The sequence below is a fragment of the Ciona robusta genome, chromosome 5 (genome assembly GCF_009617815.1).
Source record: "Ciona robusta chromosome 5, ASM961781v2".
Lineage (NCBI taxonomy): Eukaryota > Metazoa > Chordata > Ascidiacea > Phlebobranchia > Cionidae > Ciona > Ciona robusta.
The window spans coordinates 1,863,285-1,881,123 of record NC_143239.1 but is presented as its reverse complement, the minus strand read 5'-3'; the positions used below and the strand labels follow the sequence as shown (position 1 = coordinate 1,881,123).

General features: G+C 32.3%; 1 protein-coding gene across 1 annotated transcript in view; it reads right to left on the bottom strand.

Moving 5' to 3' along the window:
- Positions 1–17,839, bottom strand: part of LOC149735451 (kinetochore-associated protein 1-like) — a 31,879-nt gene that overhangs the window by 8,423 nt on the left and 5,617 nt on the right. Inside the window, exons 9-33 of the mRNA XM_089878339.1 lie at positions 17,728–17,819; positions 17,135–17,288; positions 16,604–16,692; positions 16,176–16,317; positions 15,255–15,419; positions 14,633–14,788; positions 13,969–14,105; positions 13,232–13,376; positions 12,597–12,740; positions 12,011–12,109; positions 11,598–11,717; positions 9,517–9,651; positions 8,972–9,109; positions 8,243–8,503; positions 6,747–6,872; positions 6,219–6,283; positions 5,323–5,484; positions 4,966–5,078; positions 4,152–4,294; positions 3,743–3,896; positions 2,918–3,111; positions 2,069–2,167; positions 1,469–1,597; positions 855–971; positions 349–458 (exon numbers count right to left, since the gene is read on the bottom strand). Coding sequence (XP_089734465.1) covers positions 349–458; positions 855–971; positions 1,469–1,597; positions 2,069–2,167; positions 2,918–3,111; positions 3,743–3,896; positions 4,152–4,294; positions 4,966–5,078; positions 5,323–5,484; positions 6,219–6,283; positions 6,747–6,872; positions 8,243–8,503; positions 8,972–9,109; positions 9,517–9,651; positions 11,598–11,717; positions 12,011–12,109; positions 12,597–12,740; positions 13,232–13,376; positions 13,969–14,105; positions 14,633–14,788; positions 15,255–15,419; positions 16,176–16,317; positions 16,604–16,692; positions 17,135–17,288; positions 17,728–17,819 — 3,389 coding nt within the window. The remainder of the gene's footprint in view (positions 1–348; positions 459–854; positions 972–1,468; positions 1,598–2,068; positions 2,168–2,917; positions 3,112–3,742; positions 3,897–4,151; positions 4,295–4,965; positions 5,079–5,322; positions 5,485–6,218; positions 6,284–6,746; positions 6,873–8,242; positions 8,504–8,971; positions 9,110–9,516; positions 9,652–11,597; positions 11,718–12,010; positions 12,110–12,596; positions 12,741–13,231; positions 13,377–13,968; positions 14,106–14,632; positions 14,789–15,254; positions 15,420–16,175; positions 16,318–16,603; positions 16,693–17,134; positions 17,289–17,727; positions 17,820–17,839) is intronic.

Below are 17,839 nucleotides of genomic sequence, written 5' to 3'. Positions count from 1 at the left end.
TTATTTTTCTTTGAATGCAAAAGCAATTTTGGAAAATTTAACACAGGTGTACTATATTATACACTTCATATCCCCTTTTTTTATATTATTAGTTATTTGAGTGTTGCTTTTTTCTGTATGGCTGGCAGTTTGGACAACCCATTACCGTCATTAGTTCATTTTAGTGTATTTTATAAAGAGAGGAAAAAGAACATTTATTAAGCGTATTTCCTAAAAAAACATACACAATGTTGGCCAGCAACAAGCCTTGAACCCAGGATATTCTGGTTATTAAGCAAGTGCTCTAACCGCTGTACTACAGCACAAAAAATATAATTTTTACAAAAAAAAACATTTTTGTAATCTTACTTGCAATAACTTTTCAACAAACTTCCAGTAATCAATGGATGAGTGATTAATTTAAATAGGAATGCTTGTTTCCATTGTAAAGTAGACTGGAGTATGCCATCCACAGGGATCTAGGTAATACAATATTATTGGTAACTTTATATTCACATCAAAAGTAATAACATAATAATATTAAGTTTATTTGTCTTTTCGCTTACGGTAGCGAAGATTAAGAAATATTTTAAACAAAATACAAGATATAGCGACAAAATAACAGTTGTTAAAACATGTTTAGAGTTAAAAACATATTTACATTTAATTGGAAGAAATTAAGCCTGGTCGCTACACCTAGCAGACAAACAAGCCATTTATGTTTAATTATTATCAAGCTAAACTTATAATAGAAATAAAAGTGTGCGTAAAGACACGACCCATGTAATAGGGATTGGGGGGTTTAATGAGGATTAACCCGAAGATTGGGTCATAAGGGAAAAAAAACAAAAAAAAAGAAATTCCACAAAGCCTACCTTGAGTGATGTGAATGTATATGCCCACTTTGCATCAAGCAGCAACATTCTGTACTTTGGTACATGGGAAAGCAAACCATGAAACCTTGAAATATACAAGCCAGCTTCTGCTGTTGCCTGCAATTGTAATTGAAGTTACAAAATACCTTAACATGGTACAGAACAGCCACATAGAAGAATGTAACTGTATTACATTTCATCATTTAGTTAAAAGCTACAAACTGTACATTTTAAGATTCAATCGTGTTTTAAATGTTTTTTGTAAAATATTTATTTAGTCATTTCTCCACTTCCACTAAATTGAGTAAATTCTACTTAATGTCAGTTTGCTGTCTGTTAATGGTCACAATAAAAAACATTATGTATAAACAACTTTTTTACTATTAATTCTTTTTAATCTTAAATATTAGGATACTTCATTATTTTATTAGATGGTGAATTAAATTGTTGTTATGTTTAAACTTTTTTTTCCATGTTTTTAATAAATAATATCCTATTTGTGCACAAAAATATGACTAAAAAAAGAAAATAGATTAAAAGCTGTGTTGTATTTAAAGACTGTTGATAAAACGTGCTCTAAGCGAAAACTTTGCAAATGTAGAAATTAAACCAACTGTGATAGTTGTGTAGTTATTCCCTGCTGATAGACAAATATTTTCCAGCACTCCCATAGACCTAGTTTCACCAACAGCCATGAGGAATCCAATTGCTAAGTTGACATCTGGTTTCACTGCAAGCAACACCTAGCATGGAAACAATTTTGTAAGTTTACAAATAATACCTTTATTTGTATCTTCGACAGTAGCAAAGATTAGGAAATATTTTAAACAAAAAGACAGGATATAGCGACAAAACAACAGTTATTAAAACCTGTTAGAGTTAAAAACCTATTTACATTTAATTGGAAGCACTACACCTAGCAGACAAACGAGCCTTTTATGTTTTATTATTTTCAAGTTAAACTTCTAAAAAAAACAAAATGTGGTAAAGACACGACTTATACAGTCTGGGGTGGTCGTGTCAGGAACTCGGTTAATCTTATTAGTCTTGGGCTGTGATATAGTAGCAGGCAACAAATAATGACAATATATTGATAATGAATACCTGTTACAACATACACATAACATTAACATTAAAAAAGCTCATGCCTAAGAAACTGCTGGAATATAGTTTTCAACCATAGCACCATAAGAAATGTTGTTGTAGATAAATACCTTTTCCACGAGTACTTCAGTATGTTGTATCTGTTCATCCATGCCCTTCTTAATGGTGTGCATTAACAGTCCACTCATTGCAGTTAACTCATCAGTTTTCTACACAATTATATTCTATTAGGTGAGATTCTATTTTTAACATAAGGTATATATATACATTGTAATTTTAACAGACTTTACCTGGAACTCCTCAGTCTTCTGCATAAGTTATAGAGACTATATGGCTGATTAGTGTTTAAATAGTATCATGAATAAATGACAATTTTTTAGACCAAAATGAAAGGGCAACGACAGTCATTAGACCAAGTGTCATAATTTTTTTTATTTTTTAATGGCTCACAATCTGACAAAACTAGATAACCTATCAGTGACCATTGTGGTAAGCTCTTTTCCTAAAGACACAGCAACAATGATAGCAGCATCGAGCATTGAACCCAGTATACTTTGGTTATTAATATTAACCCAAACCACTGATTCACAGCCAGACCAGGAATGGTATTCTCGGATACGGACTAAAGTTGGTCGATCGCTGTTACTATTGGTAACCGCGTTTTTTAAATTTCGTTAACCAAATTTTTGTGCATAAAGGTGGCTGTACACAGTATCCGGAATTCGTCCGTTTTGTCTGTTTTGTCCGGATTTCGCTGCCGCATGCAGAACTCGGTAATGGGTTTGCATACGACTTCGCAAGCCAATTCGCACGCCGGATACTGTGTACGGCCACCTTTACTCATTACAGAACATAGTGGGTCAAAATCCGACGACTAAATTTTAGTTGGTCAATTTAGGCGGCGACTAGTTTAGAAAAAATGCCACCCCAGATATTAATTAAAAATTGAAGACACTTACATAAAAGAAAGCCCTGTGGTTGCAAATGAAAGATATTGTGGTTTGTATTGTCTTGATCATCCACTGTAGAGCAAGCATGTAATGGTGGGAGTTTTTTAAAACTACAGATATTTTCATGAGCCCGTCATATAACACTGCCAACTTAATTCTCGTAGATTGCATATCTTGTGGTTGGGTGCAACATAATGATAAACCTGGAATAATATTTTGAATACTTTGGTTAAAATACTAACGTGTGTAGTGTAAATAATACTATTATCCACTAACATATAGATATAGAAAAACGGTAAAATAAGTACTTTTGAATTTTTCTATGTTTGGAAAATATTTGAGGGGCACCTTAGCTAATAATACATGCTATATTGCTTTTGCTTTTTTTCTGCAAATTTGCTGAATTTACAAATAAATATGGTAGGGTGGGGGAGATGGGAAAACTTTTTGTTCTATTTTTTCAGGCAATTTGGTAGTAAACAAAGAACATTTAAAGAATGATAAAACCGTTTCCTAGCCAAAGACCATTTTTAATTGTTTAAAACACGATCATGATATTTGGATATTATGTGCTAAACGCTCTAAAGGTGCCCCATCTTTTCCCACCCCACCATACGTTACTTTGACTCTCTCTTTTTTGCACATTTGCTTAATATACATACTAAGTTTTAAAAAATTGTTGCCATCCAACACAAAATAAAAAACAAATAAAGTTGTAACTAACATTATTTATAAGAAAAAAATCCAAATTTGTGAAGAGTTTAATTACTAGTTAAACGAAAACAAAAAAAAAAACAAGGCACAAAAAAAATTAATACAAAATAGTGAAAATACCATCAGTTTGTATAATTGAGCTGATGAATTGTTTGAGCATTGGCATGACAACTGAACTTTTTAAAGTTAGACCATCATCTTCCTTGTACCAGCCATGCAACCAATCACTGTGCTCGTATTTGTTTTTACGAACTTTTGGAGCCGCATTCTTGCACTAGAGTGTAAAACAAAAAATTTTTAATGAAAAACTGGTAATTTAGAGGTAATTTACTTTTTCTAATATTATTTTTTATGTTTTAAAAAAAAATACAAGTAAAATCTCTTTCTTTATATTTATATATATGCTATGTTTTAATAAACTTGAATAAAAAATTCTTAAAAATTTAAAATTATTCACAAGATAAAGTCCTACAAAAAATCCCAAAATAAATGCAAAAAACTAAAATTTAAAGATTGTTACTGTAACAACCTGGGCAAGGCATGACTTTGCGTTGGCATCAGACGCTAGATGTAATTCAACAGCCAAGTTACAAACTTCAATAAATGAGAGAATTGATATCAGTTTATTTCGATCACAGCATGATGCAGCAGAAGATACAAGATTTTGGATTTCTATAAAAAACATTGCATTACATGTGAGTGCGTATATTTTGACTGTGTGTTTCCATTAGAAAACCACTGTAATTGTGTATTTTTATGCCATATCACATAAAAATCATGCAAGAAATCATTAAAAACATAAAGTTGAAAGGTGTGGTAACTCGTAAGCACACAAGGATAAAAAAAATGGTGCCAATAATTTGCCTCTGACTGCGATGAGGTGTCGCAAATGGGCTTTCCGGGTGTTGGGGTAATGGGCTAAATCTGGTCTAAATCCCAGGTCTTGACAAGAACCTCACCCTCACAAATAAAGATTAAAAAAAATGTTTTGATTACTTACAAGCATGGCTGGTAAGTCTAACACAAGGTAAACTCACAACGATTTAAAATTAACTAAAATAAGGAAAAAATAAGGACTTGGTAAAAAACTTACAAGCATGGCTGGTAAGTCTAACACAAGATAAACTCACAACAATTTAAAATTAACTAAAATAAAGAAAAAATAAGGACTTGGTAAAAAAGCATGTAAATTAAAATTAGAAAATAAAAAACATATTCTAAATAAATTAATTCTCTTAGGGTGAGGTCCTTGTCAGGGCCCTGGGATATAAGTCAAATTTGGCCTGTTTTAAACATAACGTATATAAACATTGTAAAAACAGCTAATATTAGCAAATTCTTACCTAGAAGAAGTTGTGGATAGGTATCAACTTGTTTTATTTGCTGGAGCAATATTTGCGAAACTTGTAACAAGGTAACAGCAGTTTTAGCTGTTGGGGCGTAACTGAACAATTCACTGCAGAAAGAAACAAATAGTTAAAAATTTAAAATGTATAAAGCAACTAGTAATACAAAGAAATAAAATTACAACTTGATTTTAAAATGCAAAAGACATCCGTTTCAGCTAAAGTATTCCCATTTTTTTAGGAGTCATTAAATTTATTTTAAAATTTAGATTTAAAAACCGATTTTGACAGTAAAATTTATAATAAGCAACTTTTTACACTTTTCAAAAAATTTTATGCAAAAGTAAAACTTACTGGGAAAGTTGAATGGCAAGTTGCTGCTGCATATTTACGGCTGTGTGGATGATCACAGAAGACTCAATTGTGAATGGAGGGTAGCCTAGTAATCTTGCTAAATCCAACATCATTGCATATGAAGTGAATGAATTATTCCTTTTATCTCCATCACCAGAGTCACTGGAATTAATGAAACAATGTGACTTATTATCTTCATATAGCAGGTTAGCTTATTTAAGTTATTAATATAGGGGTATTTTCTTAAACATTTTGTTCCCATTTACAAGTTATTAAGTATAGTAAGGTGGGAGAAGATGGGACACCTTTTCATTCTTTTTCTTAGCCCAATTGGTAGTAAACAAAGAATAATCAAAGAATTTTAAAACCGTATCCTCACGACTCCCATAGACCGATGTTAATTGTTTAAAACACGATTAGGATATTTGAATATTATGTGCTAAATGTGTCCCATCTTCCCCCACCATACAATATGCAAGTTATGTAATTTTTTTCTAAACTAAGTTTTTGGGTTGAAGCAATGACCATTAGGCATCTTGCCTAAGAACACTGCAAAGTATTATGCTTTGTTTATGTGTTGAAACAATATATCTAAACTATAAACGCGGGTATATATTACATACATTGTTGTGGGCATATATGTCCTTGGGAAAGACACCAAACAGCAATTGCTCTAATGCTATGGTCACTAATGGGTTGTTCAAATTATCAGTTAAAAATGAAAAAATTCCGCAAAAAAAGCCTACACAAAGGTACGTACATGGTAACTCTGGCACGTGGTGTATGAAACAAAACACCAGGGTTATAATGACTTTCGTTTTCCAGCCATGCGAGAATAAAGTAAGTAACATTCATTCATTAAAGGTAATAGCGAACATGTGCAGATATATGTTCACCTTATATTGCTTTGGTCGTGCTTGTTGTATATTTGTGACTTACATTCCATTGATAAGTCACTTACCTGTGAGACATTTATAATTTAATTATAGATTGGTGGTATCTAAACAGAATGTAAGTGTCTGTTTACCAAAATAGCCAGTGTTTAATAATTCTGGCTTAAATGACAAAAGCCATGGCATGCTCACTGTAGAACAGCATTTCTTAAACTGGGTAAATATACCCCAGGGGGTAAATTCCTCGTTTTAGATGGAAAATGAGCTACCAATCAAAATCCACATCAGTTAAAGAGACAGAAAAATTGTGCCATTTGTAGTACTTTACTAGACATTGAACAACTCATTGCCAAAAAGCTAGCGCATATGTCGCATTAAATATAACTGATGTAATTAGTTGTTTTTGCTTTTTAATAAATGAGCGCTATATTACATATTGGGGTAAATCTGATAAGCATCTTTGTTAAAAGGGTAAAGCATAAAAGAAGTTTAAGAACAACTGCTGTAGGAGATTTAAACAGCAAAACTTACATGTGGCAAAATCCGTGCACTTTGATTTGGTGAGTCGCTATTATGCATCAGATTTTGTGACAAAATGTTGTCTCGACATGAATCAAGTTTGTATTTGGTCAATGATAAAACTTCATTGTGTTTTACCTGTAGATATATATAATGTAATGCATAAGACATTATAGTGTATGGAAATCCTTATACATTTTAATTCATATGGATGAGGTCCTACGTGGCAGACCAGGGGTTCTATTAAGGCCAGAGTTGGCTATTACCTTAACACCCAGGTTGCTACTGATAGCTTGAAACATGGGCGCCGTTTTATATGGTGCAGACGAGGCCGGCCTACTCTGGATATTATGCAGAAGGTGCAGCACCTGCTGCATATAACTGCATTTTATTAATAAAATCCGTTTATAATTAAAAAGAACTAGTCGTTTTAAGCCCATAAATAGCTAAAGAACTATATATTCAAACGTACTCAGTTATTACGCCCTCGATTGGCGTAACAACGATCATTTTCCGTAATGTTTTTTCTCAACCACGCGTCCACGCATAATGCTTTGTTACGACATAGTAGCGATTCAAACGTTGATTATTTGCGTCATATTATTATTTGATGCGTCGATTATTGCTGTCATAATAAGCGTTCATTATCAGCAATTCAGGAGAAAGCAAACTGAATAGTCTACGTTTACGGTGGAGACTGTTTATTAAAACTTTAACGAAAAGTGAACATACGTTAGTTTTATACTTTAAACAGCTTGCTATGAGTATATGGCTAGCGCCTTTGCAAATACGGTTATACATCGACTGTATCAAAATAAAACAAATAACACATACATTGGTCTGTATTAAACACATTAAAGCTTTAACTTAACGGTTTAATCTTTTTGCGTGATGGATGTCCTTGGATTCAATTAAGTACTTTAACAACCATCTGCAGACATAGGTGCTTGCTACATATTTTTTAACAATCTTTAGCTGCTCGTAAATTAATACGTCATCGAAAGTAACTATTGACAGGCAAAGCCTATGTTGCGAATCGCTTAAAAACGATCTACAAACAGTTTTAATGATTTAAAAACCCCACAAACACTAGATCTGTACAATAATAAGACCTATGTAATAATCAACAGCATTGATGTTTCTTGAGGTATCATTAATGTTCGTGTGCGTATCGTACGAACAACGTCATGCGTATCGTACGAACAACGAACAGTGAACGAGTTTGACTGTGTGATTTTGCCAGTTTCATACCCGCATGAACGATAGGCAGCAGTTTTTGCAAACTTTAATAGTCGCCGTTATTGTTACTGCTGCCATGGAAAGTATAGCTTTGTAGGGGGTGGTCGCTCAATCGCTACAGCTTAATCGTGTTTTGGCGCGAGTGATAAAAACTCGCGTATACCGTATTTTCCTAATTTCTGCAAAACGAATGACGTCATCATAAACGTGGCCTCTTCTACAATTTAAAAAAATCGGCGCCTATGGCTTGAAACATTATCACATTTTACCTGTAATGTATAAATGTTCTTCACAAGCACAATGTCTTCATTCCACTCCCTTTGAAGCGCAAAGTTTAACCCAACCCATTTCCCACTGTTACATAACATATGATCCAGCATGCACAGAACAGACGCACAGCAATTTGCTCTCTCTTCTTTAAATACAGAATCACTTTCATCCAGTATAGATATGGTGTATTTAAGAGCATGCTCTCCTAACTCCACAGCGAGCGAAACATTTTGGTCAAGAATATTCAAACAATCTTCCGACTGCAACCAAAATATTTGAATTAATTTAGTTAATGCTGAATTGTGATGTTTTTCTAAGGGAGTTTCCAGGTTTCTAAGGTAATTTAGACAAAAAGGGATTCAAACTAAGTGAAATATGGCTTTAAAACATGTTGCAACTCTAAAGTATGATTTAGTTAAAAGTACTTTTAGTAAGGTGTCATGTATTTTTATAACACATATTTGACCAGTTTCAATTTACACTTATACGTTTGCAAATTTACATAATATTGTATAAATGACTTACTGCTTTCCTATTAAAGTCAAAAAAATATTTATGACATACAACAAAATTATAATACTTATAAAACTGATAATTTGATTTATACGTTAATACAGATTACACCACTGAAGTAATATTTATAAAACTGATAACTTGGTCTATATGATACAGATATTTAAGATACTGCTAATATCCAGTAATATCCAGTAATAGATCATATCACTTACTTTTCCTTTTAATATTAAAGATATAACTTGGTGTTTATAAACATATAACTGAGGTTGGTCAGTAAATAAGTTGGCAACATAAACGGCATCGGTGAATGCTTCTGTCGTATCTTCTGATAATAAACGCCGAACAAGTCTCTACATGATAGAAAAAAATAAATGTCGTAACTTATTTACCCTCTACAGTAGGGTAATGGCAGTCATTATAATTTGGGTGCTCAGTTTCATACACCCTGTACCTACTTGTTTGGAGTACTACATAAGTCACTAGGTGTAAGTTGGTGCTTTTCTTGTGTTTTTTTGGTCTTAAAATACCATATATGCAACTATGTTTGTAATTATTTTTTTTATTTTTTTTTTATTTTTATTTTCAGCTGAAAATTTATGGCAAATTAAGTTTAGAGGTGCCAGAAAACCAATTCAGAAAACATTTGCCCATGTATACCCTACTTTGTGCCACACAATTTTTAAATAAATCTTAACAAACACAAAGTGATATCATATAAAAAAAACAATTTCTAATTCGAGTGTAAATAACAACTAACCTTATGACAAGAAACAGCTTTATGATCAACTGTATTAATCCCATATTTTGCTGCAATTACTGGAAGACTCTCCAAACAAACACAATGTTTCAAAACAGCCTTGCATTCAACATATAACTGTTTTAAAGAGGATTCCTACAAAAGAAAAACCATTTTATATTTAATAGTTTTATAGACAACTGATCTTCTGGCAAAATAATTTTTAAATACATTTCAATAAAATATCAGTGTTTTGTCTGCTCTGTAGCGAAACTTTGTCAGGGTTATGTGTCTTGCTGCATGGCAGACAAAAATTTTACTGTAAAAAACTTTATAAATTTGAAAAAATGCCAGAAACCTTAGTAATATATCACGCCTGGAAGCAGAAGCAGACAATTTAAAGTTTGGTGGAAATGAATCAATAGAATGAATGGATGTAACTTACCTTATCCTCGCGCAGACGGCAAACAGCAGTCGTTATACCAAGGGTGTTCTGTTTCATACACCTCGTGCCAGCTTATACTTACGATGTATTTTTCTTTGTGCGTATATAGGGATGTGCTGAAGTTGAAAAAGCTCGGGTTCGCCGAGCGCCGAGCTTTAACGAAAAGCTCGGCACGAGCCCGAGCCCGAGCACCTATGACGTCATCAAGGAGAAAGGCATACGAGAATGCGTTCCTATTCAGCCGAAAAGCGCAGCTAATCAAAATAATACAGAACACGTGGTTTGCGGTTAAAGACGCGTCTCGCTTTTTATAATTCCTACTGTTGCAAAATGTAAAATTCATACAAAAAATATTTAATTAAAAAATTATTTATAACTGTTACAGCCAGTGGCACAACTAGCAAGTTTCTACGCATGTTCATCTTGGATAATGTAACGATTATTTACGTCAGAATAAACCTTTACGATCGTTACATCGCAAACGAGATTGTTGGAAAACAATCGTGTTTTATTCGCTTTCATACGATCTGTAGTTTGTGTATAATTTTTGTTTCTGATGATTAGTTTAATGCAGGTAAATCGCGATTATGTGAATTTTAATTGGTGCAAATATAAGAGCGAGGAGCGACGCTATCAGTAAATTATAACCAACATAAATTGTAATATGATATTACAAAGTATCGTCCCGGTCGAGCTTGGACAGAAGCCAAAAAAACATCGTTTGATGGCACCGCACGAGAACCAGAGTTTCATTACGTCATTTTTCACGAGAATAAATTCACAACGATTGCTTCGTTTGTTACGTGTGAAATGTATGCTACCGCATGCGTCTTCCTTTATTTCATACGCCGGCGCAGAGTGTAAAAATGTGACGCTGATACACGATGTTTTGATCTCGTGGTTGGTTGGGCTGCCAACTTGGGCAGTGGGCACATTCCTCCCGATTGTTATATTATAAAACGTCATAATTAATAGTTCCGTTGCGATAGGACACGTGACCTAACAATTGAATGAAAAATTGTTCCAATTCCAAGCGAAGGAATGTTATATTGAATGCAACGCGTGTGTGTGTGCGTCTTAGCACTTTCTGGCTGCGTGCGTGTCTGCGGTAAAGGTGGCTTAGGGGTTGCAAAACCCTGTGGTTGCAAAACCGTGGTTGCAGCAATTTATATTATTTCATTATAAAAAAGTTTAAGAGTTTTTGGCTTTTTATTTAAAATGTGATACGAAAACATTGGGCGCTCGTGTAATTCGACACCGGCTGTAATTCGATACGGGCAAATTCGCTGAAGTTGCGATTCGTTACTTGCGAGAGAGCAAATTCACAACGAACGAAAAATAATTAAGGAGAAAGCTACGCTGACTAGTCTCGTTATCTCTTAGTAGCTTCACTTTTTTCATTTTTAATATTTTTCGCTCTCGCCTGCAACATTATAGCATAAAGCTCGGCGCTCGGCCCAGTTTTCAGCCGAGCGCCGAGCGTCAATAAAGGAGACGCTCGGGCACGAGCTTTTGAGTTCGGGCTCGGCTCGGCACATCCCTATGCGTATATGTATTTGGGGAATTTGTCTTATTTTTATGTATGGCTAATAATTTGAACAACCCATTAGTAACCACTTAATGAATAAAAACTCTATGTCCAATAACGAATGTTTACTTGAGTTGATATTTCTTTATCTTCACATTTCTTCAGTGCATTTTGTACCAAGGTTTTTACATCATGTGACCAGGGTGATGATGCTTTCTTAGCAATTACTGCAACAGCTTTCACTTGTACCTTAACATATAAAAGATATAATATTAATTTAGGCTAAAACAAACCAAGGTAGAAACAACATTCAAAGAATTATAAAACCATGCCCTTACAACTTCCACGGACCAATGTCAATTGTTTAAAACCTGATAAAGATATTTGGATATTACGTGCTAAAGGTGTCCTGACTTCCCCAAGCCTACTATATATTTAAATGTATTTCTGTTCGTGATGTTTAAAAACGTACATTTTAAACAGTTTAAAAACAACACATGCAAGACTATTAATTAAGTAGCCATATATTTGGGGTAGATTACCTTTTCATCTTTCAAACACTTTATAATAGCTGCTCCCTTTCTTTCCGACAACGATTGTAAAGCCCCCCACATATTATTGTGGCAATTCTCTAGTATGTTCTGTTAAGTGAAATGTTTTAGTAACATAACTTATAAAAAAATGTTTTCATTAAATGTAAATTAAAATATAACTGCACAGAAAAATATTTCGGAAATGATTTGGTTTAAACTGCCATAGTGGTTGCAGTGCTGTACTTGGTGGTTAAAATGTGTTGTTTTAAAAGTACAAGAGGTGTATGAACTTACGCAGAAAAATGACCTACCGTGATAAAAAAAAAAAAAAATGCAATAAATTTCTAATGTTAGACTTTTAAAAGCACATGAGGGGTGGTATTCTCTGCTACCGACTAAACTAGTCGCCGCTTAAATCGACCAACTAATATTTAGTTGGCCGATTTTGACCGACTAACTTCTGTAAGTAATGCACAAAAAGTTAGCCGGCCGACTAAAAAACTGCGGTAACCAATAGTAACTGTGAACGACTAACTTTAGCAGTAGCCGAGAATATCATCCGAGGTGTATGAACATATGCAGAAAAATGACCCACCGTTATATATGGTAATAAAGTGGATTCTTCTGATAATTGATGTTCTTCCATATATGGTCGTACTGTGGTTTGAAACGAGCCAGGTATAAGTTCAGGTGTGTTTATTTTATCCAACAATCGAAATGTGAGAGATAACGTGGTTTCCTACATATTTTGAATAAAATAAATCAAAATGAATAAATATTAAATATTATACCTATTTTGAAATAAGATTTAAATACGTACTCCTAAATGAGCTTTATATGCATATATATATATATATTATCAATTCACATATGAAGACAAATTAATCAGAAAGTTGAAGAGTGTTGAAACTGTTTAACTTTAAAGGATGCTTCCTACTGCCAAAGCGATTAAACACAAATTCAATGTAATTGAAATTAACACTGTTACCCATCAAAGGTAATTTTTCTAAAGGGTTATTTAGAAAGGCATCACTACTTTAACCAATCATTTTTTGGGGGGAGGAATTTAAATTAATTATGAAATTATTCCACCAAAATACATAAACAAACTGTGTATTTTTTTTTTTTTTTTTTTTTTTTTAGTTCTGCATATTTAGATAATTTTTTTAGCAAAATAAACAATGTACTAATTTATTCCACCAAAATACATAAATAAATAGATTTTTTTACCTTTGTAAATTCCTTCAAGGAAACATCACACGCATACTTGGTTTGAAGTTTCTGTAAAGCTTGCAGTTGCGAAATCAACAAACGAAGTTGAGAAACTTTGTCAGATTGATCTTTGTTTACATGATGCATTGAACTCAGTTTCTTGCTGTATAAAAATAATATCATAATAATTTTTATTCGCTCTTGGTTTACGGTAGCGAAAATTTAAAAATATTTTAAACAAAAAGACAGGATATAGCGACAAAACAACAGTTGTTAAAACACGCCTACAGTTAAAAACATATTTACATTTAACTGGAAGGAAATAAGCGTGGTCGCTACACGTTATGTGATTAAGTGTTAGATATTCAAGGGCGGAAGAACATATTCCTTATTTATTAAATGATGAATTTGCAAATGCAAAATTATTTAAAGACAACAGTAATGATATAAATTAGTTTTGCCCCTTCAAATTTTGTCTGCCGTTGATGTTAATAATATTTACTGTACATACATTACACAATAACTGATTAAGTTCACATCTACCCATTAAGCATACATATAAAAGATAATAACACATATTAAATTTTAAGTAGATTTTTGATACAAGAGTACAATCATTTTTATTTTAAGCCCCCCTTTTCAGAATTTGTAAGCAATTTTTTACAGTTCATATCAATTGTTCCATACTCAGAAATGTCATGATGATGCTAAATAAATACAAACACATATAAATGGTAAAGAGATCATATATAAACCTTAGAAAACCGGACACCAGGAGTTTTTCCTGAACCTCGAAAAACAGTGTTGCGAGTTTCAACGCATTATCCGGCCAACTATCACTGGAAACTTCCTCCAGAGTTTGAGCGTGTTCGCTTATCCATGATACTGTGGTCTGTTAAACAAAGGTTTTTAAATTGTATAAAATACAACATATGCCGCCATTTTGTATTTCTACTCTATATATATGTAAGTTATGTGGACCTAAAGTGCAGTTTGTTGTAGCATTCACAGAATTTTGGCCAAAAAATAAAACTTTTGCAAAAGGCATTACACACAAGTCATTTTTATGTCATTTTAATCCATGTAAACAAAGTGTGAGAACTTGTGGGGTCAAACATTTGTCATTTATGACCAATTACTTTGATTAGGTATTTAATATGCTGTTTATGATTTTAACCAGGCAGAATTAGAGTTTTTTTCACTAAAAGGGTTTACAACAAATGGTTTTGGAAGCCTTGGAATAAGCAAACTCAAACCTATATCTCAGGTGCCCCATTGTTCTGTCATAGGACATCACCATTAAATTACATGCATTATACTTATACAGGCTCAGATACCAATTTTTATTTTGTTTAAAATTGCTGAGTAGTATAAGTTATCTACAGCACATTATGGGAGTTTAAATATTTTTTAATTTACCTGAACAGAATTAGGGATATCTGACAACAGGATGAGTGGTAACAAATGTTTCAAGAAATCAATCAACGATGTCATTTCAACATCATCAGGAATCATTTTCAACATTGTTTTCAACATCTTGCCATCTTCTGCTTTTAAACTTTCAACAAGCTCAATCTGTTGAAAATCGTTTTTTTTAATATAAATAAAAGTGGGGTAAAAAAACATTTTTTATTTAATTTTTTTATATTTGATTGTTTTAAACAACTTGCCATCTTCTGCTGTCAAACTTTCGACAAGTTTAATCTGTTGACAAACATTTTTCGACTTTTATAAAAATTAAGTTGAAAAAAAAATTGATGTTTTTATTTTCAATTTTTAAATGTTTCCTTATTAAAGATTTAATTCATTACAAAAACTTTTTTTTATAATAAAATATAGTAGGGTGGGGAGGATGGGACACCTTTTCATTCCATTTTCTTGTACAATTTAGTAGTAAACAAGAACATTCAAAGAATTATAAAACAGCATCCTCACTCTCCTATAAACCATTGTTAATTGTTTAAAACCCAATCAGGAAACTTGGATATTAGGTGCTAAAGGTGTCCCATCTTGCCCCACCCTACTATACAACAAATATTACATGATGTCTTGAACATATCACAGTTGCTTGGTAAAGATTGCCAGACAGAAGCAACATGGCAACGGTTTCTTGGAAATTTTGTTGCCGAAATTTTTCCCAAGAAATCATATCAGATTGTGCGAATGCCATTCGGTAAGTAAGAAGTCTGTCCAGTACTTGGTCAATCTAATACATACAACTTGATTATGAAATGTAGTTTACAAAAAAAAACAGTTTAGTACCTGGGAAACTTAGTTGTAATTATTCTGGGGAAATAAGTGGTTTTTAATATGTTAATATTTGTATATAATTTTGGAATGCAGTCTACATGGTTGTTTAAAACACCTTTTACGCTTCACTTTTAATTTTAAGCCAACAAAATGCAGCTTTGTTGGTGATTGGTTTTTGATATTTTTTGTTTTAAGTTCAAGTTGGACGTCCTATAACACTGAGTGTCTTTACAGTCAAAAAGGGGCATAAAAGCTGATATTTGTAAATGCAATTTTTAAACCTGGCATACTAGTATAATAACAAAAAAATTGATTAAACCACTGTGCTCTACAGTGCAAATAGATCTACAGTGCAAAGTAACACAGTAGGTTGCAAGGGTAATTAGTATTTGTCTTTTTCTAATTTATTAGAAATACACACAACTTTTAAGATTTTTTTTTGTTAAGAATTCTATCACATTCCATTGATATTTCATATAAAATATATAAATAACTAAATATTCTAGTTCAACATCTGCATAAATAAAAAGACAACCAATATAATATAATATATTAAATATATGTAATATTTATAATTAATAGCAATGCCGCATTTTCCACTATGCCATGCCTGCTGCTACGAACATAATATATAATATAATAATGTTTAATTAAGTAACAACTATTATTTATAATATAGTAAATATAAGTTATAATAAAAAAGAAAAGCAACCTCTATTTTGACATCTGCATGGGAATCATCATTAAATTGATCAAGTCTTTCGCATGCAAGTGCTAGAAGTGAGTATGTTATTTCCAAATCAGGAAGAGCAACACTCATACATAGTTCTCCTATGTACACAGCATCTGTTATTCTGTAAACATACAAAAAAACACAATTTTTTCAAGTTTTTGTAAAATATTTTTATAAAATTCACATGGGTAGGATTTGTGTACGTTTTACAATTTTCAGTTGATTGAATGAATGAAACTTACTTTGTCCTCGCAGGGTCAGAAAACGACAGTCGTTTTAACACAGGTGTTCTGTTTCATACACTTCGTGCCAGTTTTCGAGTTTTACCAAGTATGTTACTTTAATGTATGCATGAATAGAGGGTAATATGAAACAAATAAAGTGACTTTTTAGCAAAATACACTTACTTATTAATGCAGAAACACAATTCCTTAAAAATATCAACTTTTTCATCGCTTTTGGTCATTGAAGTTATTGAATGAAGTAAATAAGATGCCTGTATTAAGATTAAATGTATTTTAATGGCAATAAATACCTACCAGTGTATATGGATTTTATGCTATGCCTTATAACTGGTTATACTCAACCTATGTTTTGAGGCCTAACAAGGCTGTCCAGAATTTTCATACAACTTGTGCCAGCTTACAAGTTATTTTTTTGGATTTTTTTATTTTTATTATATATGACTGAAAATTAAGACCCATTAATGACCACTGAGTTGGAACAACTGTCGTAAAGTGTCTTGCTCAAAGACAAATACACCCACAATGGTAGCAGCAATGAGCCTTCAACCTATTACCTCTGGTCTGAGTTAGAGGCAGGCACGCTAAATACTTTGCCACGGCACTGGTTATATTTATCTAAATTGCCAACCTGTTACTATAAAGATAAAAGATCTATTTAAATACAAAAGTCCTATGAGAGAAAATATAACACACCTTGTTTTGGTATATGATTTGAGAATCCAAATTATATTCTTCTGCAAAGGAAAATGCCTTTTCATAAGCACATTGTTGCAATAGAAATAGTAAACGACTTATTGGTGACGTTTCAGTGACACTTTTGATTTTCACAACTGCATCATTTGCATCTCTATGGAATAAAATATTTAAATTTTTTGTTCATATATTTTACCAGTTTTATCTGCATTTATTACAAGTTATTTGACAATTATAAGTTTACTTATGGTTACTTCTTATAAAGAAAAAAAACTAATTTTTTTAGTTGTTTAACATAAAAAACCAAGAATTAAAAACAGATTTACGTTACATTGCATACTGAAGAAATAAAAGTGTTACTACAGATTTTTTAAGGACGAAATTGATGTAAAAAATATCATAGGATTATACCGTAGTTTACAAATACAATCGAAAACATTACAAAGAAATTGTTAACCTAAAGGTAAAACTAAATATCAATAATATTTTACTAAATAGCACAAATGTGTATATATTGGACATATTTTCTTTTAATTTCATCTCCTAATTAACAAAAAAAAACAGTTTGAGCAAATGCAAACATAGTTACTTACATAGATGCATATGATTCAACCAAATGAATATATTCGCTATTACTTGGTGCATTCGCTATCATGCTTCCCTCACTGCAAGAAGTTTCAAAAACCTGTTCAAAATATCAAGATA